Below are 27,974 nucleotides of genomic sequence, written 5' to 3' on the forward strand. Positions count from 1 at the left end.
ACTAGTGAGGGGCTGGCAACCTCTTACGTCACAGAAGTGGGATTTAGAAACTGGCCCCGTTCACAGACGTCACCAGAGGAAAAACTGAGGGAGAACGAACAACTGCGTTTCGGATGACACCGTAGCTAAAGAGAGCATCAAATAAAGCACCGAAAACTAGGACAACCCCACTGCAGACAGGAGATCTTATTGCGCGATTTGGAGATGCCGGCAGTGCATGCTTAAAAGCGAGAATGAAGCGCAAAAGCGAAAAGAGGCGACCCGAGTCAAGGAAAAAGCGTTTTGCAGCTCAGAGAGAGGAGGCGGAGCCAAAGTCAGATATTTACATTAGTATAATATCAGGTAAGATACTCGGGGAATGGATCCCGTCGTAGGTTACTTACTCTGTTTAGAGCTAGCTTTGTGCATATACAATAGGCTACCTGGCCTTGCGGTGTCTGAATGCAGATAATAAGATGTGGCTGACTATTAGACCTACAATTGATTTTCCTGCAGCTGTTTTGACCTAAAATGGCGACACCATCGGTTCCTAATCGCTAACGCATTGAAGTACAGTATTGACTACATATTATCGTTGGGACACTACGCTGTCCGCCTTTTGATGGCATGTCAGCCATGACAGCCTGAATGAAAAACAACTATTTTAGAGTTTCTATGATGCAGGCTATATTCTACTGATCCTCTTGTGACTATTCGTAAATGCAGTGACCAATGCTGCAGTCAGATCACATATACCCCAATTTATTCATTTTCGTCTAGGCCTATTTCTATATTGACCATGAGCATCAGAGAATGCAGAATCCTTTGTGACCGCGAAATGAGGATAGGCTCAAATAAATCTGAATCAAGAGGCTGACAATTAGGCTGTTTTTATAAACCGAGCAGCACTAAATGAAGGTGTCTCACTTGTTATTTTTCATTGAGTCTCTTGCACACATAAACAATACGTCTATTGTAGGCTATTTGTTAGGCTACCTCCTGCATGATAGGCTACAGTCCTGTAGAACCAACCAAACAGTATTGTTTTGTTACAGCTTGGTAAGAAAAATTGTTGCAAGCAACTCAACACATCCCTCACTTGAGGACTACGTTTGAAGTGTTCCGACAAAGTAGGAGATATATTTCTATTGGCCAAGCGAAACTAATCTCCTAGCAACGGCTTGGGCAGCGTTCCAATTAGAATATCAAGTGAACTTTAAAAATCCTCAAACAAGACTGTAGGATGATTGGCCTGCCAACCTGCAACTGTGTGGCGTTTACAGTTTCCTTCAACCAATAACGTTACGCGAGAGCGTTACATTGTTGCAGAGGGTGGCGCTTATGATTCTCCTTCAAAACTCGGTTTGAGCAGAGTACGTAGCACCTCTCCTATACGGGCATTTATTTTTCGTCGCTAAGCCAGTTCACGTTTTATTTGTCATATCAGTATATTTTGAGAGATTTCGTTAACTGATACGGACGGCAGACACATTTATAGCCCTAGCCCAGCATTATGCTAGGCTATTTAAAAAAGAAATAATTGTCACACTTTCTATGGTTTTTGAGTGGTAGTTTATCCCACATGCAGTTCGCTTCAGTGGAGCGTTTTAATTTCACGGGATATAGAAAATATATGTTTTTTAACCTACTGAGTGTGTATGTTATTGTGCTGGTCTGTCCCTATGACAGACGTTTAAGTTATTATTTAGGTGCGTCTATAAAGTAAAGACTGCAAGCAATTGCCGTTAAACTTGATTTGGTAACTTATTGTTGGCTCAAGTCGCTATCAGAATGACCGAGGACAATGTCACTAGTAAAAGTATTGAAATCGTCAAAGGTAAGTGCTGTTCTGAAAGCAAACAAAACCTGCAGATTGTTGACATTAGTCCGTCGAGACATTTCCGGGGGAAATTCGAATTCAAACTGACACGTGCGACGTGTTCCATTTGTTTTGTCCATACATTGTCCCAATTTAACAAACATTCAGTTGTAGTTACGTTGTATGTTTGTTTGACTGTCCATATGCCAAACAAAGCTTTTTAACCCCCCTTTCTTGTTGTATATATATTTTTTCTCAAGATCAACTGTATTTCGCCATACTGCAGCAGAAGATTAAAAGCACAGCTGACAGACATTTCTTCTGCATAGACGAAGAGCTGTCATATGAAAAGTGGGTACTTTATATTACAGGATGTTTGTAGACCATATCCAAAAGACTATGCCATTTGCAGTTCACTAGTATATTGTTTTTATATCTGCTCAGTCAGTCTTATAAGCCATTGCAGATGCATTATGTATTAATATTTTGATGTGTGTATTTTCTGTCATTCGGAGGTCATCTATAAAAGAGACCTTGGTCTCAGTATGGCTCCCTGATGAAAAGGTTACTACATTAACAAACGAAAACAAATATATATATATATATATATATATATATATATTTATTTATTTATTTATTTATTTATTTATTTCTCAATCATGAAGGTAGTTCATGTTGTCAATTTTAATTGTATCTTATCTTGGTCCCACTAATAGTAGGCATACTGTATTGTTTTTATGAGCTCGAATAAAACTTCACTATAAAATGTTTATTACACTGTCTGATAGCAGGTGTGGTGTATGAATGTTCATCAGCTAAGAGTAAAGTTCACATAGTGAGAAACAGACTCTGAAATATGGTTATTGTCACAATAAATGTCTCCACCCATAGGTCTTCATCTGGGGCTTAATTTTGGGTAGTGGATTAATTTATTAAATATATTGGACAATTAAAGACAGGTGCAACATTACAGAACACTCACATATGACTTTATAATGTAGATAAGGTATTGTCACAGAGAATAGGTGATCATGCAAAAAAAAACTATTTTTCTATCTACAACATTTTCAACATTTGTCTTTTCTGAATAGTCTCTAATGAAACTTGGCTTTAACAGTCAACCTAACCTGCCTGTGCCTTGTGTTCTCTCTCTCTCTCCCAGTTTCTATGCAGACTTTGGCCCGCTCAACCTGGCCATGTTCTATCGCTTTTGTTGCAAACTCACTAAAAAGCTCAAGGTAAAGAAACTCAACCTCAACACACATGCTGACAGAGAACTGACAGTTAATAGTCAACAGTTCTCTCAGCCTAACCAAATAGAAGTTATGTCACACTAGTCAGAGAAAGGGTAATGTTTGTATATTCTGAAGAGAATGTTGGCAGGGTTTTAGAACAGGAAATGATTTGTAGAGCATTGATTTCAGAGATGTCCAGGCCAGGTAGTGATGTGTGTAGTGATGTGCAGAATTGTAAGCCTGGCTAACAGTGTTATTTCGTTGTCGTTTCACCACATCTGGAGCAGTCATTCACACTAGCAAAGAAGAAGATAGTCTTCTATACCTGTGGAGATAATAAGAAACAAGCCAATGCTGCCTATCTTATTGGTTCATATGCAGTAAGTATTTCTCACTCAGCAGAGAAGTCATACCCATTGATAGCCCTGAGTCATGATGGATTGCATGTTACTGTGCACTGAAAGTGCTTGTGTATCTTCATTTAAAATGTTGCTATCCATTAGTAGTTTCTCCATAATACTGGCCTGTTTGTTTGAAGGTGATGCATTTGCAGAAGACGCCAGAGGAAGCCTACAGTCTACTGGTGTCCAGGAACTCTACCTACCTGTCCTTCAGGTACACACACACACACACACACACACTGAAGGAGAACTTCTCAAGCGCACATGTTAGAAAGTAGTGTCTATGACAATTGATCAATGTCATTAAGTTTTTATCATGCTGTCTGGAGCTGTAATTTGATATGTATTTATACCTTATAAATAGTGATGCACCGATATTACTTTTTTGGCCGATATCCGATATTTTCCTTGCCAAAAAAAAATTATACCGATATTTACAATTTTATTGGCCTTTTAAGCATTCTAGTACAGTTAAATAGTTAAAACACACACATGGACCAGCGGTCTATGGCACTGCATCTCAGTGCAAGAGGCATCGCTACAGTCACTGGTTCGAATCCAGGCTGTATCACATCCGGCCGTGATTGGGAGTCCCATAGGGCGGTGCGCAATTGGCCCAGCGTGGTCCGGATTTGACCGGAGTAGGCCGTCAGTTTAAATAAAGGTTACACACACCACACTGACCAAAAAGTTATTTTGTTGGCATTTACGTATGTCCCCATTACCAGTAAAACATAATCAAAACCTATTTCTTTCACTTACTTGCTGTGCTGTTTTGTTGTTCAGTCGTTTCATTTTCAACCAGGATTTCTATGGAACGCCGTTTGGGTCTTTGCTATGGAACGCCGTTTGGGTCTTTGCGTGTCAAAAAATATATATTTAACACTATTTGACGTTGTCAAATAAGCTTGTTGACCAATCAGGACCTGAATATAACTGCACGTCACATAATAATTTAACGGGTTCATACATTCTTTACGTAGTTATTACACATTGATTACACTATCACTCGTATTTCATATGTCACGACGATTCATTGATACATATGCTGGTAAAGTTGTCTCGCGCACCTACAGTGCTGGTCATAAAAAAAAAGCTAGCTTGCTTATGGACGCAAACAATGTTCTTCCCCAAAAACATAGCAAAACGACAATCTGTTTCAGTAGCTATATAGTTAGCTAGCTAACTATATAGCTAGGTGTCATCATCTAAAATGACCCTAATTTATAAGACAGTTCTTATTTGATTAATGGTGGTCGGACCCATCTATGTGAAGCTAGCCGCAATAGTGGCTAATCCAATCCAAAATTACATCTAGAATCGGCTTCCTATTTCGCAACAAAGCCTCCTTCACTCACGCCGCCAAACATACCCTCGTAAAACTGTCTATCCTACCGATCCTCGACTTCGGCGATGTCATTTACAAATTAGCCTCCAACACTCTACTCAGGAAACTGGATGCAGTCTATCACAGTCCCATCCATTTGTCACCAAAGCCCCATATACCCACCACTGCGACCTGTATGCTCTCGTCGGCTGGCCCTCGCTACATATTCGTCGCCAGACCCACTGGTCATCTATAAGTCTTTACTAGGTGAAGCTCCGCCTTATCTCAGCTCACTGGTCATGATAACAACACCCACCCATAGCACGCGCTCCAGCAGGTATATCTCACTGGTCATCCCCAATGCCAACACCTGATTTGGCCGCCTTTCCTTCCAGTTCTCTGCTGCCAGTGACTGGAACGAATTGCAAAAATCGCTGAAGTTGGAGACTTATATCTCCCTCACTAACTTTAAACATCAGCTATCTGAGCAGCTAACCGATCGCTGCAGCTGTACACAGCGCATCTGTAAATAGCCCATCCAATCTACCTACCTCATCCCCATATTGTTTTTATTTACTTTTTTGCTCTTTTGCACACTAGTATTTCTACTTGCACATCATCATCTGCACATCTATCACTCCAATGTAAATTTGCTAAATTGTAATTACTTTGCTACTATGGCCTATTTATTGCCTTAACACCTCATCCCAATTGCACACACTGTATATAGACTTTTTTTTCTCTGTTGTGTTATTGAGTGTATGTTTGTTTATTCAATGTGTAACTCTGTGTTGTTGTTTGTGTCGCACTGCTTTGCTTTATCTTGGCCAGGTTGCAGTTGTAAATGAGAACATGTTCTCAACTGGCCTACCTGGTTAAATAAAGGTGGGAAAAAAAAATGGTGGACTTTGCGGTTAGCCTTCAAAATAAAAGTAGGGCATAATTCAACTATTTGTCATCATTTGCATTACTGTCAATTACATACTTTTATTTTGAAAGCAAACCGCAAATTCCACTTGTGCCTAATCCTTATTGTGGCTAGCTTCACAACACAGCCTGGTGCGGTCGAGCCTCACTAGCCCGATGAAGCTAGCTGGCTGCTTATAACGTTAGCTTTGGGCAACACGGTTAAGTAGCTGGCTAGCTATTTATTTTAATGAACTGAAGATCAATTTCAATAGGTGAACAACAAGTGGCAACCTAGCTAATACTTACTCATGTAACCGATGTGAAATGGCTAGCTAGTTAGCAGTGGTGCGCGCTAGTAGAGTTTCAATCGGTGCCGTCACTCGCTCTGCGACCTTAAGTAGTTGTTCCCCTTGTGTTGCAAGGGCCGCGGCTTTTGTGGCGCGATGGGTAACGATGCTTCGTGGGGTGTCAGTGGTTGATGTGTGCAGGTTGGGGCGAGGAGAGGGACGGAAGCTATACTGTTACATTGATGCTGTTGACCCCTGTTACGCTCACAAGGATACCTAAATCATTGCTAAGAATAATGAAAATGACTGCAGGTTCTATTGGTCATTGTTTTCAGGCTGGTTGTATTGGTGCTAACTAGGTACCAAGCTAAAGCGAGCTACCCCAGAAGTTGTGGTAGAAGAAATTATACATTATTACCAACGCGGTATTGTAAACACATCGTTCGTGGCCGGTGTTTGCTTGTTTGCAGACTTTTTTGTACAGCTTTGACAGTGCTGCTGTATCTTTTTTGACATGCAAAGACCCAAACGGTGTTCCATAGTATGTATATCTTGAAGCTAATAGCAGTGACGCTATTACTGTGTTAACTCCGGTAGGGCAACGTCTGAAAAATAGAGCACTTGGTAGTGTGTACCGGTGCTCAACCAGTCGGTGAAAGCCAACATCACCCACGACAGAGAATGGTTGATTGTCAAGGGCAATGAATTCCATTATCTTGGCTTTAATGGATTTCGCCTTTGAGTTGTCTCGCTGAAATTGTGTTACTCTTTCAAATGACTGCTCGATCCACGCAGCAGACATTGTGGGCTAGGTTATGAATGCTGTGTTGCACGTGTAGCGCATAATTTTACGTGGCGTCATTACGTCATATATGTACGTTATATAGGTATGCACGTCAGCTTTGACATCCGTTTTGCACATCAGGGCATTAAACTAGATATTGGCCGATACCGATGCTGGAATTTTTAGCTAATATCGGCCGATTCCCATATGTTCACCGATATATCGTGCATCTCTACTTATAAATGTGGTATGAATGCTTTAAAAATATGGAGTTGATTTGGATTGTTTCTGGTTTGTTTTAAACAGAGATGCCTCTTTTGGAACTTGTATGTACAATCTGAACATTCTAGACTGCCTGCGCGCCATATACAAGGTACACTGCTTCAGTCTGTTAGACTAACAAGTTAATTTGCAGCTGCACATTTATGATATTTAAGAAATATTGCGTTATTTTATTTGGACCATAACTTCCATTAATTTCCTCTTCAGGCTCTGCAGTTTGGCTGGCTTGATTTCTCCCAGTTTGATGTGGAGGAATACGAGCATTACGAGGTAAGTTTTCATTATCATACTTCAGAATGCAGGTTGAGTAAACATCAATAAGTGATTCATAATTCTGTCCACATCTCTTTTTTGCAGAGAGCAGAAAATGGAGATTTCAACTGGATTATTCCTGGGAAGTTCCTAGCGTTTAGCGGCCCTCATCCAAAAAGCAAAATAGAGAACGGTATGTGAAACCCTCCACATTAGCTTTCTGCAATCTGTGATGTGAGGACATGCTGCCAAATTGGGATATTTTCCCTGCTGAGAATGACTGGCAAATGACCTCCCTTATACTGTATAGACGCCTATACTTGCAAAGTGGATATCGAATAACATGCAATATTTCGGTCACAGACCGTAATCAAATAATTGTTCGTTTTACAAGTATACACTTTGTGTACACTTCAGCTACACATCTGTGTACAAATATGTTACTTCAGGTGTACAGATTTTTTTGTATGTATTTTTTTTCCAATTGCATCTTTCTACAAAACCCATGTTCTCTCTCCAGGTTACCCTCTCCATGCCCCCGAGGCCTACTTTCCTTATTTCAGGAAACACAACATCACAGCCATCGTCCGTCTCAACAAGAAGATGTACGATGCCAAGCGCTTCACTGACATGGGCTTCGAGCACCACGACCTCTTCTTCGTGGACGGAAGCACGCCAAATGACTCCATCGTCAGGAAGTTCCTCAACATCTGTGAGAACGCAGATGGAGCTATCGCTGTTCACTGCAAAGGTACAAGACATTATGTTATCCGTTTATATCATCTGGAGTTGAGTGGAGGGCTGGAGGCCATATTTCCCCAAAAATGTGTAGGCCTCTGTCCCAAACGAATGGGAAAGATTTGCACCAAAAGTCTGATTAATAATAACTATGTATTTAACCAATGCCGACATTTTTCAGCGGGTCTGGGTCGAACAGGCACTCTGATAGGCTGTTACATGATGAAGCACTACCGCCTGACTGCTTCTGAGGCCATCGCCTGGATGAGGATCTGCCGGCCTGGATCAGTCATCGGACCACAACAAAACTTTGTGGAAGAGTATGTGTCTGATTTTTATCTAGATTCAATCCATTGTTGTGACGGATTTTACTGTATAGATCCGTGGTCACCAGCTGTAGTCCTGGGGAGCCACAGGCATGCATTTGTTCCAATCCAGCACTAACGCGCCCGATTCAACTCAAGTGTTTCAGTTCTGGGAGCTCTTTGATTGAGTTGAGTGTCAATTGTTGATCAGTAACCAATATGTTAGTAGGGAGATGTACATCTTGATTGCTGTTTTTCTCACGATGCTGCAGTAAGCAGATCAGCCTGTGGTCGGAGGGAGATGTTTTCCGGGAGAAGATGAACGAGCAGGAGAACGGCAAGCTGGCCGTCACCAGAATCCTGTCGGGGGTTGATGACATCACTATCAACGGCAGCAACAAAAACAGGACGTTCAAAAAGGAAGAGGCAGAACTGGTGAGAATTTTGGAAATCCTTTCTGGTTTTATTTGATATGCAGAAATTGAAGATACCTTCACGTAAAGAAGGGAGGGAATGGTAAGCAAATGTATTCATCTCCTTTTCTTTTTTTACACATTCTTTGAATTTTTGTCTCCCTCTTCTAACTTCCTCAGTATAGTGACGATGAGGAGAGGAATGGCATCACCCAGGGTGATAAACTGCGAGCCCTGAAGAGCAAGAGGCAGGCGAGAACATCCACAGGCTCCCTATCGTAAGTCTCCGATCGGCCTACAACTCCCACCATGCATCACACTGACTTGTTTCGGGGGGATAGGAGCAGCCTGTGTAGTCAGCTTATCCAAGTCATTTTGATGTTTAGAGGAAGTTGAGGTCTCATCTGCATTATAACTTGAGATCTTTTGATATTGTTGTGGGGTTTCCTTTTTTCAGGTCATTTCATGCCCCACCATGCATTCTTGGGTGACAAGTATTTGATTTTTGCCTTAAGATAGCTGGCCCATTATACCCATCTACTATGGGTTTCTATACAGCTTTTGTGTTGAATGGAGTTCAGCTTAGTTTTACAGCTTTAATTACCTTAATATAACAGTCAGATTGTTCTGTTTGTGCCATGTATTTGGTCTAGTAATCATGGCTTATTTTCCAATGACTGCCTCAGAACCTTACCATAAAGCTGCCACTCAGGATCCTAACACGGATTGATTGTTGATTATACTGGCTATGTTGAATGACTGAAAGTAGTCATTCAAAGTATGCCTAGTAATGTATGCCTAGCCCATGTGGGCTAGGCGTACTTTACTATTTTAATGGGTGCCAGATTTGCTATTTTAAAGGGTCCCATGTTGGCACATCCAATGAGAATCCAAATGTTATTGTTGTGGAACATTTGGTGCCAACATGGACAGTTTGCAGGCAACTGTGTACACCTATGGCTGTGGGTTTTGTTATCCCGTGGCAGGCAGGCGGTAGTACATTGCTGGAGCCTCTTAGGCATCGTGTGGCCAGAGTGCTGTCTGGAGTGTCTGCATTTTAAAATGTAGCAGAGAGACAGAGGGGGGGAAAACACAGAGAGGAAGTGAGGTTTTGTATAATGGAGGTAAGTGCATGTCACTTCCTGTCTGACTAGCTTCCTCTTCCTGTATAAATTGTGCCATGCCAATGGATGTGTGGCTTTTGGGTGACCGCGGTACGATAAGGTAGGCAGTGGATGGATGCATAATGTGATTAATGATTTTGGTCACCTGTTCTGGCACGTGCTGCTTTGATCTGCACCGGCTAGCAAGGGTGAGAATCCACTGTAGAGGCGGTTCAGAGGACTACTTGTACTATTGATGTGAGACAGAATGTGCTTTCTCCATCAGGAAACACCAATATGCTCTGAGATGCTGTGAATCGCAGGCCAAACCTTAAACTCCTAATAAACTGAATCATAATCTAGCTACCTATTTTTCATTTTTATTTTTCCCCCTCTGTGAAAGGGACTAAAATGCACAATGCAACATTGACTGTGGGCACGTGTGATCTGTTTTTTACCGATGCACGACTTAAAGCATGATTTAACCTTTGACATGCATGGCCTCTGTATTGTATGTGTGTAATATGTATTAAGTGTTGGGCCGGGTTGAATATAAAATGCTGCAAATTTATATTTTTCCATTGTGTTTGTGACTGGGTCAGTGCCTGTGTACTGTTCAAGTCTTGCTTCCTCCTGCTTAAAAGTCCTCTATTGAACCAAACCCACATCTATCTTGGAAGAATCCCTCGGACTCTTGTGGTAGTAAAGGTTCAAGCACCATAGGCTACATCTGTCCCTTGTACTCTTGTCTTTGGAATTATATTGCTCTTATTGCCAGTAAGTCTCAATTTCTATCCTGAATTGACCACTATCTGCCACAGGCACCTTTACAGACTTTTGAGAGTAGCCTACACGTGATTGTGACATGCCCTTGGTGTTCTCCGTGGGACAACATTTGGCTTTTTTTTTTTTTTTTTTTCACTTATTTATTACTTTAATATTTACATTTACATTTGTCATTTAGCAGACGCTCTTATCCAGAGCGACTTACAGTAGTGAATGCATACATTTCATACATTTTTCTCCGTACTGGTCCCCCGTGGGAATCGAACCCACAACCCTGGCGTTGCAAACACCATGCTCTACCAACTGAACCACACGGGACCTTTTTTAGGTGATTTTTGTATTCACACACACATTGTGAAGCCTTTCTTCAGGTGTGTAGGCCTATATATATCTCAGCAAAAAAAAAGAAATGTCCTCTCACTGTCAACTGCGTTTTTATTTTCAGCAAACGTAACATGTGGAAATATTTGTATGAACATAACAAGATTCAACAACTTAGACATAAACTGAACAAGTTCCACAGACATGTGACTAACATAAATGGAATAATATGTCCCTGAACAAAGGGGGGGGTCAAAATCAAAAGTAACAGTCAGTATCTGGTGTGGCCACAGGCTGCATTAAGTACTGCAGTACATCTCCTCCTCATGGACTGCACCAGATTTGCCAGTTCTTGCTGTGAGATGGTACCCCACTCTACCACCAAGGCACCTGCAAGTTCACAGACATTTCTGGGGGGAATGGCCCTAGCCCTCACCCTCCGATCAAAGAGGTCCGAGACATGCTCAATGGGATTGAGATCCGGGCTGACATTCCGGTCTTGCAGGAAATCACGCACAGAACGAGCAGTATGGCTGGCGGCATTGTCATGGTGGAGGGTCATGTCAGGATGAGCCTGCAGGAAGGTTACCACATGAGGGAGGAGGATGTCTTCCCTGTAACGCACAACGTTGAGATTGCCTGCAATGACAACAAGCTCAGTCTGATGATTCTGTGACACACCGCCCCAGACCATGACTGACCCTCCACCTCCAAATCGATCCCACTCCAGAGTACAGAACTCGGTGTAATGCTCATTCCTTTGACGATAAACGCGAATCCGACCATCACGTCCTGTCTGGTCCAGCGACGGTGGGTTTGTGCCCATAGGCGACATTGTTGCCGGTGATGCCTGGTGCGGACCTGCCTTACACCAGGCCTACAAGCCCTCAGTCCAGCCTCAGCCTATTGCGGACAGTCTGAGCACTGATGGAGGGATTGTGCGTTCCTAGTGTAACTCGGGCAGTTGTTGTTGCCACCCTGTACCTGTTCCGCAGGTGTGATGTTCTGAGTCAGTAGAAAGGCCTCTTTATTGTCCGAAGTATTCATAACTGTGACCTTAATTGCCTACCGTCTGTAACCTGTTAGTGTCTTAACGACCGTTCCACAGGTGCATGTTCATTAATTGTCTATGGTTCATTGAACAAGCATGGGAAACAGTGTTTAAACTCTTTACAATGAAGATCTGTGAATTTATTTGGATTTTTACGAATTATCTTTGAAATGCAGGGTCCTGAAAAAAGGACATTTCTTTTTTTTGCTGTGTGTGTGTGTATGTATATGTTATGCAGCTTTTCTTCAGTTGACTAGGCCTATATACAGTTGAAGTCGGAAGTTTACATACAAATGTATTTATATAGCTCTTCTTACGTCAGCTGATATATCAATGTGCTGTACAGAAACCCAGCCTAAAACCCCAAACAGCAAGCAATGCAGGTGTAGAAGCACAGTGGCTAGGAAAAACTCCCTAGAAAGGCCAAAACCTAGTAAGAAACCTAGAGAGGAACCAGGCTATGAGGGGTGGCCAGTCCTCTTCTGCCGGGTGGAGATTATAACAGAACAGGGCCAAGATGTTCAAATGTACATAAATGACCAGCATGGTCAAATAAAAACAATCACAGTAGTTGACGAGGGTGCAACAAGTCAGCCCCTCAGGAGTAAATGTCAGTTGGCTTTTCATAGCCGATCATTGAGAGTATCTCTACCGCTCCTGCTGTCTCTAAAGAGTGGAAAACAGCAGGTCTGGGACATGTAGCACATCCGGTGAACAGGTCAGGGCTCCATAGCCGCAGGCAGAACAATTGAAACTGGAGCAGCAGCACGGCCAGGTGGACTGGGGGCAGCAAGGAGTCATCATGCCAGGTAGTCCTGAGGCATGGTCCTAGGGCTCAGGTCCTCCGAGAGAATTAGAGAGCATACTTAAATTCACACAGGACACCGGATAAGACAGGAGAAATACTCCAGATATAACAGACTGACCCTAGCCCCCCGACACATTAACTACTGCAGCATAAATACTGGAGGCTGAGACAGGAGGGGTCAGGAGACACTGTGGCCCCATCCGATGATACCCCAGGACAGGGCCAAACAGGCAGGATATAACCCCACCCACTTTGCCAAAGCACAGCCCCCACACCACTAGAGGGATATCTTCAACCACCAACTTACCATCCTGAGACAAGGCCGAGTATAGCCCACAAAGGTCTCCGTCACGGCACAACCCAAGGGGGGGGGGGGCGCCAACGCAGGCAGGAAGACCACGTCAGTGACTCAACCCACTCAAGTGACGCACCCCTCCTAGGGACGGCATGGAAGAACACCAGTAAGCCAGTGACTCAGCTCCTGTAATAGGGTTAGAGGCAGAGAATCCCAGTGGAGAGAGGGGAACCGGCCAGGCAGAGACAGCAAGGGCGGTTCGTTGCTCCAGAGCCTTTCCGTTCACCTTCACACTCCTGGGCCAGACTACACTCAATCATATGAGCTACTGAAGAGATGAGTCTTCTGTAAAGATTTAAAGGTTGAGACCGAGTCTGCGTCTCTCACATGAGTAGGCAGACCATTCTATAAAAATAGAGCTCTATAGGAGAAAGCCCTGCCTCCAGCTGTTTGCTTAGAAATTCGATAGACAATTAGGAGGCCTGCGTCTTGTGACCGTAGCGTACGTGTAGGTATGTACGGCAGGACCAAATCGGAAAGATGGGTAGGAGCAAGCCCATGTAATGCTTTGCAGGTTAGCAGTAAAACCTTGAAATCAGCCCTTGCCTTAACAGGAAGCCAGTGTAGGGAGGCTAGCACTGGAGTAATATGATCAAATTTTTGTGTTCTAGTCAGGATTCTTGCAACCGTATTTAGCACTAACTGACGTTTATTTAGTGCTTTATCCAGGTAGCCGGAAAGTAGAGCATTGAAGTAGTCTAACCTAGAAGTAACAAAAGCATGGATTAATTTTTCAGCATAATTTTTGGACAGAAAGTTTCTGATTTTTGCAATGTTACATAGATGGAAAAAAGCTGTCCTTGAAACAGTCTTGATATGTTCTTCAAAAGAGAGATCAGGGTCCAGAGTAACGCCGAGGTCCTTCAGTTTTTTATTTGAGACGACTGTACAACCATCAAGATGAATTGTCAGATTCAACAGAAGATCTCTTTTGTTTCTTGGGACCTAGAACAAGCATCTCTGTTTTGTCCGAATTTAAAAGTAGAAAGTTTGCAGCCATCCACTTCCTTATGTCTGAAACACAGGCTTCTAGCAAGGGCAATTTTGGGGCTTCACCATGTTTCATTGAAATGTACAGCTGTGTGTCATCCGCATAGCAGTGAAAGTTAACATTATGTTTTCGAATGACATCTCGAAGAGGTCAAATATATAGTGAAAACAATAGTGGTCCTAAAACGGAACTTTGAGGAACACCGAAATTTACAGTTGATTTGTCAGAGGACAAACCATTCACAGAGACAAACTGATATCGTTCTGACAGATAAGAGCTAAACCAGGCCAGAACTTGACCGTGTAGACCAATTTGGGTTTCCAATCTCTCCAAAAGAATGTGGTGATCAATGGTATCAAAAGCAGCACTAAGGTCTAGGAGCACGAGGACAGATGCAGAGCCTCGGTCTGACGCCATTAAAAGGTCATTTACCACCTTCACAAGTGCAGTCTCAGTGCTATGATGGGGTCTAAAACCAGACTGAAGCGTTTCGTATACATTGTTTATCTTCAGGAAGGCAGTGAGTTGCTGCGCAACAGCTTTTTTTTAAATCTTTGAGAGGAATGGGAGATTCGATATAGGCCGATAGTTTTTTTATATTTTCTGGGTCAAGGTTTGGCTTTTTCAAGAGAGGCTTTATTACTGCCACTTTTAATGAGTTTGGTACACATCCAGTGGATAGAGAGCCGTTTATTATGTTCAACATAGGAGGGCCAAGCACAGGAAGCAGCTCTTTCAGTAGTTTAGTTGGAATAGGGTCCAGTATGCAGCTTGAAGGTTTAGAGGCCATGGTTATTTTCATCATTGTGTCAAGAGATATAGTACTAAAACACTTGAGTGTCTCCCTTGATCCTAGGTCCTGGCAGAGTTGTGCAGACTCAGGACAAATGGGCTTTGGAGGAATACGCAGATTTAAAGAGGAGTCCGTAATTTGCGTTCTAATGATCATGATCTTTTCCTCAAAGAAGTTAATGAATTTATTACTGCTGAAGTGAAAGCCATCCTCTCTTGGGGAATGCTGCTTTTTAGTTAGCTTTGCGACAGTATCAAAAATAAATTTAGGATTGTTCTTATTTTCCTCAATTAAGTTGGAAAAATAGGATGATTGAGCAGCAGTGAGGGCTCTTCGATACTGCACGGTACTGTCTTTCCAAGCTAGTCGGAAGACTTCCAGTTTGGTGTGGCGCCATTTCCGTTCCAATTTTCTGGAAGCTTGTTTCAGACCTCGGGTATTTTCTGTATACCAAGGAGCTAGTTTCTTATGACAAATGTTTTTAGGGGTGCAACTGCATCTAGGGTATTGCGCAAGGTTAAATTGAGTTCCTCAGTTAGGTGGTTAACTGATTTTTGTCCTCTGACGTCCTTGGGTAGGCAGAGGGAGTCTGGAAGGGCATCAAGGAATTATTGGGTTGTCTGAGAATTTATAGCACGACTTTTGATGTGCCTTGGTTGGGGTCTGAGCAGATTATTTGTTGTTATTGCAAAAGTAATAAAATGGTGGTCCGATAGTCCAGGATTATGAGGAAAAACATTAAGATCCACAACATTTATTCCATGGGACAAAACTAGGTCCAGAGTATGACTGTGGCAGTGAGTAGGTTCAGAGACATGTTGGACAAAACCCACTGAGTCGATGATGGCTCTGAAAGCCTTTTGGAGTGGGTCTGTGGACTTTTCCATGTGAATATTAAAGTCACCAAAAATTAGAATATTATCTGATATGACTACAAGGTCCGATTAGGAATTCAGGGAACTCAGTGAGGAACGCTGTATATGGCCCAGGAGGCCTGTAAACAGTAGCTATAAAAAGTGATTGAGTAGGCTGCATAGATTTCATGACTAGAGGCTTAAAAAACGAAAACGTTTTTTACATTTTTTTGTAAATTGAAATTTGCTATCGTAAATGTTAGCAGCACAGGGGATATGGTTACTAGTGTAACCAGGAGGTGAGGCCTCATTTAATACAGTAAATTCATCAGGCTTAAGCCATGTTTCAGTCAGGCCAATCACATAAAGATTATGATCAGTGATTAGTTCATTGACTATAACTGCCTTTGAAGTGAGGGATCTAACATTAAGTAGCCCTATTTTGAGATGTGAGGTATCACGATCTCTTTCAATAATGGCAGGAATGGAGGTCTTTATGCTAGTGAGATTGCTAAGTCGAACACCGCCATGTTTAGTTTTGCCAAACCTAGGTCGAGGCACAGACACTGTCTCAATGTGGATAGCTGAGCTGACTACCCTGACAACGCTAGTGGCAGACTCCACTAAGCTGGCAGGCTGGCTAACAGCCTGCTGCCTGGCCTGCACCCTATTTCATTGTGGAGCTAGGGGAGTTAGAGCCCTGTCTATGTTCGTAGATGAGAGCACCCCTCCAGCTAGGATGGAGTCCGTCACTCCTCAACAGGCCAGGTTTGGTCCTGTTTGTGGGTGTGTCCCAGAAAGAGGGACAATTATCTACAAATTCTATCTTTTGGGAGGGGCAGAAAACAGTTTAACCAGCGATTGAGTTGTGAGACTCTGCTGTAGAGCTCATCACTCCCGCTAACTGGGAGGGGGCCAGAGACAATTACTCAATGCCGACACATCTTTCTAGCTGATTTACATGCTGAAGCTATGTTGCGTTTGGTGACCTCTGACTGTTTCATCCTAACATCGTTGGTGCCGACGTGGATAACAATATCTCTATACACTCGCCAGTTTTAGCTTTAGCCAGCACCATCTTTAGATTAGCCTTAACATCGGTAGCCCTGCCCCCTGGTAAACAGTGTATGATCGCTGGATGATTCGTTTTAAGTCTAATATTGCGGGGAATGGAGTCGCCAATGACTAGGGTTTTCAAATAGTCAGAGCTAATGGTGGGAAGCTTCGGCGTCTCAGACCCCGTAACGGGAGGAGTAGAGACCAGAGAAGGCTCGGCCTCTGACTCCGACTCGCTGCTTAATGGGGAGAACCGGTTGAAAGTTTCTGTCAGCTGAATGAGCGACACCGATTGAGCATTCCTACAGCATTTCCCTCCAGAAGCCATGAGAAAGTTGTCCGGCTGCGGGGACCGTGCGAGGGGATTTATACTAACGTTACTATCTGTACTTAATGGTGGCACAGACGCTTTCATCCTTTCCTACACTGAAATTACCCTTGCCTAATGATTGCGTCTGAAGCTGGGCTTGCAGCACAGCTATCCTCGCCGTAAGGCGATCGTTCTCCTGTATATTATGAGAACAGTGACTGCAATTTAGAAGGCATCATGTTAATGTTACTACTTAGCTTCGGCTGTTGGAAGTCCTGACGAACCATGTCCAGATAAAACGTCCAGAGTGAAAAAGTTGAATGAAAAAAAGTGAGTGAGGGGGAAAACTCAAAATATAAACGGTAATTAAAAAAACCGTAAAGTTGACAGGTAGCGAAGTAAAGGTTGGCAAAACGTAGATGGAGTCGTTAACTCGTTTTTCAACCACTCCACAAATTTCTTGTTAACAAACTATAGTTTTGGCAAGTCGGTTAGGACATCTACTTTGTGCATGACATAAGTAATTTTTCCAACAATTGTTTAAAAACAGATTATTTCACTTACAATTCACTGTGTCACAATTCCAGTGGGTCACAAGTTTACATACACTAAGTTGACTGTGCCTTTAAACAGCTTGGAAACTTCCAGAAAATTATGTCATGGCTTTAGAAGCTTCTGATAGGCTAATTGACATAATTTGAGTCAACTGGAGGTGTACCTGTGGATGTATTTCAAGGCCTACCTTCAAACTCAGTGCCTCGTTGCTTGCATCATGGGAAAATCAAAAGAAATCATCCAAGACCTCAGAAAAAAAATTATAGACCTCCACAAGTCTGGTTCATCCTTGGGAGCAATTTCCAAACGCCTGAAGGTACCACGTTCATCTGTACAAACAATAGTACGCAAGTATAAACGCCATGGGACCACGCAGCAGGCATACCGCCCAGGAAGGAGACTCGTTCTGTCTTCTAGAGATGAACGTACTTTGGTGCGAAAAGTGCAAATCAATCCCAGAACCACAGTAAAGGACCTTCTGAAGATGCTGGAGGAAACGGGTACAAAAGTATCTATATCCACAGTAAAACTAATCCTATATCGACATAACCTGAAAGGCCACTCACCAAGGAAGAAGCCACTGCTCCAAAACTGCCATAAAAAAGCCAGACCCCGGTTTGCAACTGCACATGGGGACAAAGATCGTACTTTTTGGAGAAATGTCCTCTGGTTTGATGAAACAAAAATAGAACTGTTTGGCCATAATGACCATCATTATGTTTGGAGGAAAAAGGGGGAGGCTTGCAAGCTGAAGAACACCATCCCAACCTTGAAGCACGGGGGTGGCTGCATCATGTTGTGGGGGTGCTTTGCTGCAGGACGGACTGGTGCACTTCACAAAATAGATGGCGTCATGAGCAAGGAAAATTTTCTGGATATATTGAAGCAACATCTCAAAACATCAGTCAGAAAGTTAAAACTTGGTCGCAAATGGGTCTTCCAAATGGACAATGACCCCAGGCATACTTCCAAAGTTGTGGCAAAATGGCTTAAGGAGAACAAAGTCAAGGTATTGGAGTGGCCATCACAAAGCCCTGACCTCAATCCTATAGAAAATGTGTGGGCAGAACTGAAAAAGTGTGTGCGAGCAAGGAGGCCTACAAACCTGACTCAGTTACACCAGCTCTGTCAGGAGGAATGGGCCAAAATTCACCTAACTTATTGTGGAACGCTACCTGAAATGTTTGACCCAAGTTAAACAATGTAAAGGCAATGCTACCAAAAACTATTTGAGTGTATGTAAACTTCTGACCCACTGGGAATCTGATGAAATAAATAAAAGCTGAAATAAATCATTATCTCTACGATTATTCTGACATTCCACATTCTTAAAATAAGTGGTGATCCTAACTGACCTAAAACGGAATTTTTACTTGGATTAAATGTCAGGAATTGTGAAAAACTGAGTTTAAATGTATTCGGCTAAGGTGTATGTAAACTTCTGACTTCAACTATGTATGTATGTATGTATATATATATATATATATATATATATATCCAAGACCAAATATAGCATATTTGGTGTACCTCGATCACTTCAGAGGTGAAGTCTGATTTAGTGTTTTCTTTTATTTTTATTTATACTGCTCAAAAAAATAAAGGGAACACTTAAACAACACAATGAATCTCCAAGTCAATCACACTTCTGTGAAATCAAACTGTCCACTTAGGAAGCAACACTGATTGACAATACATTTCACATGCTGTTGTGCAAATGGAATAGACAACAGGTAGAAATTATAGGCAATTAGCAAGACACCCCCAATAAAGGAGTGGTTCTGCAGGTGGTGACCACAGACCACTTCTCAGTTTCTATGCTTGCTGGCTGATGTTTTGGTCACTTTTGAATGCTGGCGGTGCTTTCACTCTAGTGGTAGCATGAGATGGAGTCTACAACCCACACAAGTGGCTCAGGTAGTGCAGCTCATCCAGGATGGCACATCAATGTGAGCTGTGGCAAAAAGGTTTGCTGTGTCTGTCAGCGTAGTGTCCAGAGCATGGAGGTGCTACCAGGAGACAGGCCAGTACATCAGGAGACGTGGAGGAGGCCGTAGGAAGGCAACAACCCAGCAGCAGGACCGCTACCTCCGCCTTTGTGCAAGGAGGAGCACTGCCAGAGCCCTGCAAAATGACCTCCAGCAGTCCACAAATGTGCATGTGTCTGCTCAAACGGTCAGAAACAGACTCCATGATGGTGGTATGAGGGCCCGACGTCCACAGGTGGGGGTTGTGCTTACAGCCCAACACCGTGCAGTACGTTTGGCATTTGCCAGAGAACACCAAGATTGGCAAATTCGCCACTGGCGCCCTGTGCTCTTCACAGATGAAAGCAGGTTCACACTGAGCACATGTGACAGAGTCTGGAGATGCCGTGGAGAACGTTCTGCTGCCTGCAACATCCTCCAGCATGACCGGTTTGGCGGTGGGTCAGTCATGGTGTGGGGTGGCATTTCTTTGGAGGGCCGCACAGCCCTCCATGTGCTCGCCAGAGGTAGCCTGACTGCCATTAGGTACCGAGATGAGATCCTCAGACCCCTTGTGAGACCATATGCTGATGCGGTTGGCCCTGGGTTCCTCCTAATGCAAGACAATGCTAGACCTAATGTGGCTGGAGTGTGTCAGCAGTTCCTGCAAGAGGGAGGCATTGATGCTATGGACTGGCCCGCCCGTTCCCCAGACCTGAATCCAATTGAGCACATCTGGGACATCATGTCTCGCTCCATCCACCAACGCCACGTTGCACCACAGACTGTCCAGGAGTTGGCGGATGCTTTAGTCCAGGTCTGGGAGGAGATCCCTCAGGAGACCATCCGCCACCTCATCAGGAGCATGCCCAGGTGTTGTAGGGAGGTCATACAGGCACGTGGAGGCCACACACACTACTGAGCCTCATTTTGACTTGTTTTAAGGACATTACATCAAAGTTGGATCAGCCTGTAGTGTGGTTTTCCACTTTAATTTTGAGTGTGACTCCAAATCCAGACCTCCATGGGTTGATAAATTGGATTTCCATTGATTATTTTTGTGTGATTTTGTTGTCAGCACATTCAACTATGTAAAGAAAAAAGTATTTCATAACATTATTTCATTCATTCAGATCTAGGATGTGTTATTTTAGTGTTCCCTTTATTTTTTTGAGCAGTGTATATATTAAACTTTTCTTCGGGTGACTAGGCCTATATATGCATTGTGTCTTTGATTGAAGTCAGTCTTACAGAAAACTAGAAGCAAGCTTTCATGTTTCCCCATTTTTAAAACACTCTTAGGCCTATACCTCTGCAAACACAGAAGATGGTAGACTCTGAAAGGTGCTGTTATCACTGCATAGGGTCAAAGTCCCAGTCCACCGTTTGGGAAACACTTTTAGCATGCTGTGGAAAACAAATTGTCTAAAATCAATGCCAGAACTTAGGTGAGACTTGAGTAGTTAGTCAAAACCTTGCAGGTACCCCTTTCTGCTGTGGTGTAATGTGAAAAGGCTTTACTTGTTAGCCTGGTTCTGCTAGTGAATATGTAGCCTGGTTGTCTAACAGTTTCAGCATGTAATAATACCACTTTCTTACTTTGTCAAGCAAGACAACCAGATGGCTTTAGTAGAAAGGGTCTGTCACCCAGGCTAGTGGATGTGTAGGACTCTTGACGGGGCGTTGGCTATGCCTGACCCAGTCCGTGGGGGAGGAGAAAAAGTGAGATTCTCTCTGTCTATCCTTCCTTCCTTTCTCTGTCATGTTTTTGTTTCTGTTCTGTTTGTTGGATGTTTTCCCCCTCTTAGATGGTTGGTAGCCATGCTGCTCTCGTCCCTGTGTAGCCTTGCCCTGTGGTGGATTGTGTATGGCTTCCCTTCTTCCATCCTGCATTTCTGTATAGACGGGTTAGGATTTCACTGAGCTCTCCTGCCAGTCTGTCCCCCAAACCCTTCCCCCTTCCGGAGTCTAACTGAGAATGCTGTAAGTGTATCCCTTCCTTTATTTACCCCCTCCTCAACACCAGTTTATGTGCCTGGCCCTGTCTCCCGCCCCCCCATCCTCACCTCGCTTTACACTTCTAAACTGGCTACATGTTTGTCACCCCCTGGCTGCAAAGGAAGTTTATATTTTTGAAAATGAGGAGGGCAGGAATCACGTTTCTATGGTCTGTTATTTATAACGCTGTGTCCTCCTTGGCTGACTGATTGTCCTGAGTTTAACTTTAAGTACGGCAAGTAATAACCATAGCCTTTACATTTCACTCCCTGAATCTCTGTTTTGGAATAATGATTCCCTTCGCTGCAAAGCCAATGCAAATCCCTTCCACCCAACACTGAATGTTGCACTTATATTAATTTATCAAAGGAGATCATTTTCAAATTAATAATTAAGTGCCCTAATACATCAACTAGCTTATATTTTACCTCTCAGGCCTCCAGAACCTGAGCAAACAACAATGCTTTTATTGCCTCAAATTCCCCTCGCTTTGCCTCAAACTTTTAAAGTTGGGGATAACTAATTTGAACCTCTCAGAGCCTTAGGTTAATGAATGATGGTTCCATTGCATTACGAGAATAATTGATTGTGTAATTAAATTTACTTGGATCAATGATCTTAGAATTCTGGAATATTCTGCAGTTGCTGCCTGTTTGCTCTCACCTTCAGTCTTTGCATCTCCAAGCTGTGGTCTCAATCTCCTCCTGTCTTTCCCCCTCGCTTGCTGTTGGTGTTGAAATATTGTGTGTGTGTGTTTGTTTATTTACAGACAAGAAGAGAACAAGATTCACACCAGGTCCTCATCGCAGTCTTTAAGGTACTTAAACACATCCTGAATGTCTCACACACTCACTTTCTACACACACACACCCGTTGAGGACGTTGAGCATCACCATTAAAGTGTGAATTGTGTGTCTGCTTCAGGATTCTCCTGCAGTCTAGTGGGCCTGATGCCTCAGACAATAGGAAGAGAACCAGAACCTCGCTGCCTGCCAACAGTGTGGGGGGCAGGTTAGTGGCAATGTCTCCAATGAGCCGTCCTAGAGAATTCAAACTACTACTTTCATTGACAGCGGTGCATGATTTATGTGAAAGTTAATATTGGGTGTGTGTAACTTAAGTTAGGATTTGGCTCGGGCACTATTTCTCATATTTACTAGCTCATTCATATTAAATGGCTTGCGTTGCAACTCTTTGTTTACTCAGTCATACAGAAAAGAGTTAACACGTGTGTAAAGTAAACTGGACAGAACCAGCCATAGCCATTCATGGTTCCAATAACCCATTCCCTCCTCTCCGCCAGCTCCCTGTGCAGCTCCAGACTAGCCAGGTCTCTAGGCAGCATGCATGTAGTGGCCAGCGACAGAGAGCCAGTGTGCTGTGAGTCCAGTGGCTGCAATAGAGACACAGCCGCCAACGCAGGCAGCACAGGCAACCTGCCCAACCTAAACATGCTGCAGGCCCCTCAGAAGGCAAGCCCACCTAGCCTCTCCTCAACCCCTTTCTCTGGGCTCAACCTCACTCTCTCCTACTCCGTTCTTCCTCCACATACCAAGGTCTGCTTAACTGAGCCTTTGCATTTCACATGACCTTCCAAAAACGTTCAAGCTCTCAACGCTCCAGCTCAAACACTTGGAACACTCTCTGCAGCGCCTCACACTCCCTATGGCTCCTTGCATGTTCTATTAGAATGGCTGATCCAGAGTATGACTGGCTATAGCGTCTCTGGACTTTACTGCTCACACGGTCTCCTTGCTTTCAGACTCCGGCAACCTGTCATTGGCTGTTTGGGATTCTGCTGACATGAATCATTGTTCTACAAGGGGAATCACATGTCCCTTTCCTTCCCCCTGTTTTCTTCTTTGTAATTTCCCTCTTAACAGACGCACTGTGTCCAGAGGACGGAAAACTCGATGTTCTTTACAATCAGTGCGCTTTACGAGACTATGGTATCTATTTCCTTTTTCTATCCTCGTCTCACTGCTCTGTTCTATGCTATTGTTAGTGTGCAAAATGTCTCCAGTCAACCTCTTCTCCTTTTCATTTAGTCCTTTATTACTATTATAATGGACAGACTGCATGCATAGTAAAATCTGCCACATTTTTTACCCCTAGGGTCTAATGAATAGAAGCCAATGTAGTGTTATTGAGCATTTTGAGGTGTATGATCTGTATGTCCCATTTCTCTCTTCCTGGGTGTAATTGTGTGCTTTCTGTCCCTTCAGTCACTCCATACCCAAAGCTAGAGCTCCTCTACTGCGCTGAGCCTGAGGTTCTGGAATTCTAAGGGAGTACAGTCTTCCTGCAGCTCCTGCAAATGGAGATTTTTGTTTTCATTTCTTAAGAGGGACTGGGTTTATTTTACTTGAACCAGTCCAGTCAATTGCTGATTTTAAGGGATGTTGATGAGGAAATGTGATGTCTCTGTTTTTGAATGGGAAGAAAAACTATCAGATATGGTTAAGATGTAAACCATGTTCAGTTAGTTTGGAATTTATTTGCCATCCCTTTTTATTACTCTATATATATATATATATATATATATATATATAATCTCACTGTTTATATCATGAAACAAAACAGTGTGTGTCCTGGCCATAAGTAGTGGGAATAGTGCCATTTCAAATGTAACTGCCAAAATAAAGGAAACCTTAAGTAACTGAGGGATTCAAAGTATATTGAAAGCAGAGGGGCAGCTAGCTTCAGTTTGCTTCACATTCCAGGTCACAGGCTGACTACAATGCTCGCGTCGAGTGCGCGAGTGTTGCAAAATAAATTTAGAAATCTATATTATTCAATTATTGCACCCACACTGCTCGCGCACGCCAACGAGCATCTGCGTTGCCATGGGCTAAAATAGAAGTCAGTTCTATTTGTGACGCAGATTGCGCTGCAAGTCCTGCCTCTCCCATCTCATTGGTTTATAGAAGTGGGTACCCACGTACCATCTCTTCATTGGTTATACCCACGTGCGTGACTGAAAGACGAACATGGTCAGTGGCGGTAATGCACCTAATTTATGAACGTTGCCAATCACAATATAAAGTCAAAAAAAGCCTAGAACGAGGAGAGATGACTAGAAACAATTCGGTTGACCATTTTATGTGTGGATTAATTGTCGGAGTAGAGGACCTTGTGCATTTCAGGTAAAATAACAACTTAATGTTTATATCCCAGGACAAATTAGCTAGCAACAGCAAGCTCGGTAAATAGGACAAATTAGCTAGCAAGTGCAAGCTAGCTACGTAATTTCCATAAATGTTTAATGCTTTTCGACCTGTCCCCAAATTTTCTGTAATTGGTTCAGAGTTTGTTTTGATATTTTAACCTGTGTGTCGTGATTGCGTTTGGTGTGGGGGGACAAAATACATGTATGCACGATGGCGCATGCGCACAGCCGGTTTGGGTTCTGTGTTAGCCGTGCAGTAGCGTGTGTGGGTAAATTCACTGAGGAAGCCAAGCCAGGAAAAAAAAGCCATATTACAACCTATGTTGTGATAATTGCGTTGTTTGCTTTAAACCCATTCGTTCATACGCCACCATGATACAGTGCATTCGGAAAGAATTAAGACCCCTTGACTTTATCCACATTTTGTTACAGCCTTATTCAAAAATGTATTAAATCATTTATTGTTCTCAATCTACACACAATATCCCATAATGACAAAGCAAAAACAGGTTTTTAGACCATTTTTGCAAATAAAATGAAAAATACTTAATTACATAAGTATTCAGACCCTTTGCTGTGAGACTCAAAATTGAGCTCAGGTGCATCCTGTTTTGCTGCACCAGGAAAACCCACAGTTGCGCTAATCCTTTTATAACAAACATTTATCAAGGGAGGCCAAATGCTTGCTGGCATGAAATTATGAAAACACAGAGATGAAAGAAATTATTTTATATCCTTTGTTTTTAGGTCAAATATTTGGGGAAGCCTGGCATTCATGAATACACGCCACTGTATATACCACAAACCCGAGGTGCCTTATTGCTATTATAAACTGGTTACCAATGTAATTAGAGACATAAAAATGAATGTTTTGTCATTCCCATGGTATACGGTCTATTATATACTGGGTGGTTCGAGCCCTGAATGCTGATTGGCTGACAGCCGTGGTATATCAGACCGTATCCCACAACTTTTACTGCTGTAATTATGTTGGTAACCAGTTTTATAATAGCAATAAGTCACCTCGGGGGTTTGTGATATATGGCCAATATACCATGGCTAAGGGCCGTGTTCAGGTACTCCGCGTTGCTCATAAGAACAGCCCTTAGCCATGGTATATTGGCCATATACCACACCTCGGGCCTTATTGCTTAAATATACCCTGGCTTTCAGCCAATCAGGGTTCAGGGCTTTAACAACCCAGTTTATAATGTGAAATAGGCTATTAGAAGTGCTCTGTCTTGTATTACTTATAATGCACACCTTTTCCCCACTCCTATGGATAAAATGATTGTATAACGTCATACAAAAGTTACTGTTTGAACTTTAAAATACATCCTATCGTTAAATGTTATTATTTTAATGTCTTTAAACATTTAAAATCGGTCATCCCTCATATAAAAGTGATGACGCGATGTTTGCGAGAGGGAGGGAATCTATTTCATTGGTCCAGACACTAAGTAATGGAGTTAGCTCAATCATTCATTGCAGCATAATGTACCTGGCTAAATGATGATCCACTTCTGGGTATCCCAAGTTGAAAGTTACCTCGCTAACTCCTCAAATCAGGTACGTAGTACACGCCTCAAGTTTGAGTTAATTAGGCAATTAACATCCCATAATGCTTAGATTCATTACTTTGAAAGAGGGGTCTCAGCGGGTGTGTGCGTCTATCACCAGGTCCACTGTTGTAGAATCTATGCCCAGGCACATTGACGGCATTTGGGTGGACCTATAAAACACTTGAGGTTCCTTTATTTTGGACGTTGCCTGCTTGTTTACGTTGAAAGTTGCCACAGCAATCCTGAACTGTCAGACTAACATGTCTTGTTTGTTGACAAAGGTCCTTCAGAGCACCACTCAAATGTAACCTTTGATAAGGATAATTTCATGCCCAGTTGCCTAGAAGTGTTTTGTGGATGAGAAGTTGTGAAGAGCTACCGTTAAGCAATTTCTTGTTCAAGAGGGCATCTTTCTGAATGTTGCATATAGAAATGTAACTACAATGCCACCCTGAATCTAGTTTGCCTGCATGTCTATGCCCTTTTACCCAGTGAAGCTTCTCGTCTGTATTTTTGTTGAGATGCTGTACTTAACTGTAAATAAGTCACATTTGATATACTGAAAACATTTGATTTGTACTAGTGTAAATATTTTTGTACTCATGAACCATACTATCACATAATTATTTAAAAAAAAATAAAGTCCTAAAGGGACACCTCATTCGTGACTATCATGCACATGGAGTATAGCAGCTTTAAAAAAAAAAAAAAAATCTCACCATTGTCTTAATTATTCTCTAAATTACATGTGACAAACTGAGCTCTGTTGGACACCCCTTACTAGTGCCATTCATGGTTTTCCAAGCATTGTACTTGAGTCTTATACACTTAATTGTGCTAGATGAAAGCAGAAAACAGGTAGATAGTTGCTGATCACAGGAGAGAATTGTTCATGTTTGTAGTGTGTGCTGTGAAGGTTCTGAACATTCAGTCTGCAGCTGTACATCAGTCACCACAGAACACCCCTAACTGGTAAGACTGTCTTGTACTTTACACACTTGAGTCAGCCATTCGCAGTAGATCACACCAACTGGGTGTCGTAAGTGGCTATTGAAAATGTAGAATCACTAGAAAATTATAAGAAAATGGACTGCCAATATTCTGTCTGGGGCAGGACACCCACTGTGCAAGCCAACCTCACTGTTTTTGGCTGTTGTGTCCTTAAGAGGAACAGAGTAAGACAAGACACAAGCCATCAGTGCATTTGTCACAGGTCTTATTGAACATTGCTTCAGTCAGAACACAAGCCAGGAGAAATAACAAATGTACACAAGACCAGTGTGTTGGCATAGCAACAAACAGTGCTTAGATTAGAGAGCAACCCATTTCACCAGAGGCAAATGTAAACAGGGAATCCTTTGTAATATAATTAATCTCAAGGCTATAAAAAAAAAAAAAAAAGGCACACTACGTATAAGTTCCCAAAAATGTATTAGGTTAATCACCATATAATTTATCTCCCCACAGCCAATGCAGGGAAGTCATCAGGGTCTTCTGGGTTTGGGGCTAGGATATAAGCCTGGAAAGAAGCACAACAGGACATTACTACAAGTGGGGATAGGATACA

General features: G+C 42.7%; 1 protein-coding gene across 7 annotated transcripts; it reads left to right on the top strand.

Annotated features, from left to right (window-relative positions):
• On the top strand, positions 1–27,819 carry LOC106580610 (dual specificity protein phosphatase CDC14C). Of its 7 annotated transcripts, none has more exons than XM_014161849.2 (17): positions 12–342; positions 2,059–2,149; positions 2,961–3,036; positions 3,321–3,413; positions 3,572–3,648; positions 7,048–7,114; positions 7,231–7,293; positions 7,381–7,468; positions 7,796–8,026; positions 8,195–8,333; positions 8,591–8,753; positions 8,912–9,009; positions 22,446–22,493; positions 22,601–22,687; positions 22,980–23,148; positions 23,560–23,625; positions 23,902–27,819. In XM_014161849.2, the coding sequence occupies exons 1-17, from the start codon at positions 234–236 to the stop codon at positions 23,920–23,922; spliced, it is 1,686 nt and encodes a 561-aa protein (XP_014017324.1). In that variant the 5' UTR covers positions 12–233; the 3' UTR covers positions 23,923–27,819. The 7 variants fall into 7 exon arrangements, 6 of the variants coding, with proteins under 6 accessions (XP_045559277.1, XP_014017328.1, XP_045559278.1 ...); XM_045703320.1 differs by lacking the exon at positions 12–342 and adding an exon at positions 371–1,816; XM_045703321.1 differs by lacking the exon at positions 22,601–22,687 and having other exon boundaries at positions 1–342.
• The last annotated feature ends 155 nt before the right edge of the window (positions 27,820–27,974 follow it).

The sequence above is a fragment of the Salmo salar genome, chromosome ssa20 (genome assembly GCF_905237065.1).
Source record: "Salmo salar chromosome ssa20, Ssal_v3.1, whole genome shotgun sequence".
NCBI lineage: Eukaryota > Metazoa > Chordata > Actinopteri > Salmoniformes > Salmonidae > Salmo > Salmo salar.

Excerpts from the sequence above, each read along its gene's own strand:
- LOC106580610 (XM_014161849.2), top strand. The coding sequence starts at position 234 with ATGAAGCGCAAAAGCGAAAAGAGGCGACCCGAGTCAAGGAAAAAGCGT. Across the intron at positions 3,414-3,571 it reads ATCTTATTGGTTCATATGCA|GTGATGCATTTGCAGAAGAC; the intron begins GTAAGTATTTCT and ends GTTTGTTTGAAG. Across the intron at positions 8,754-8,911 it reads AAAAGGAAGAGGCAGAACTG|TATAGTGACGATGAGGAGAG; the intron begins GTGAGAATTTTG and ends TAACTTCCTCAG.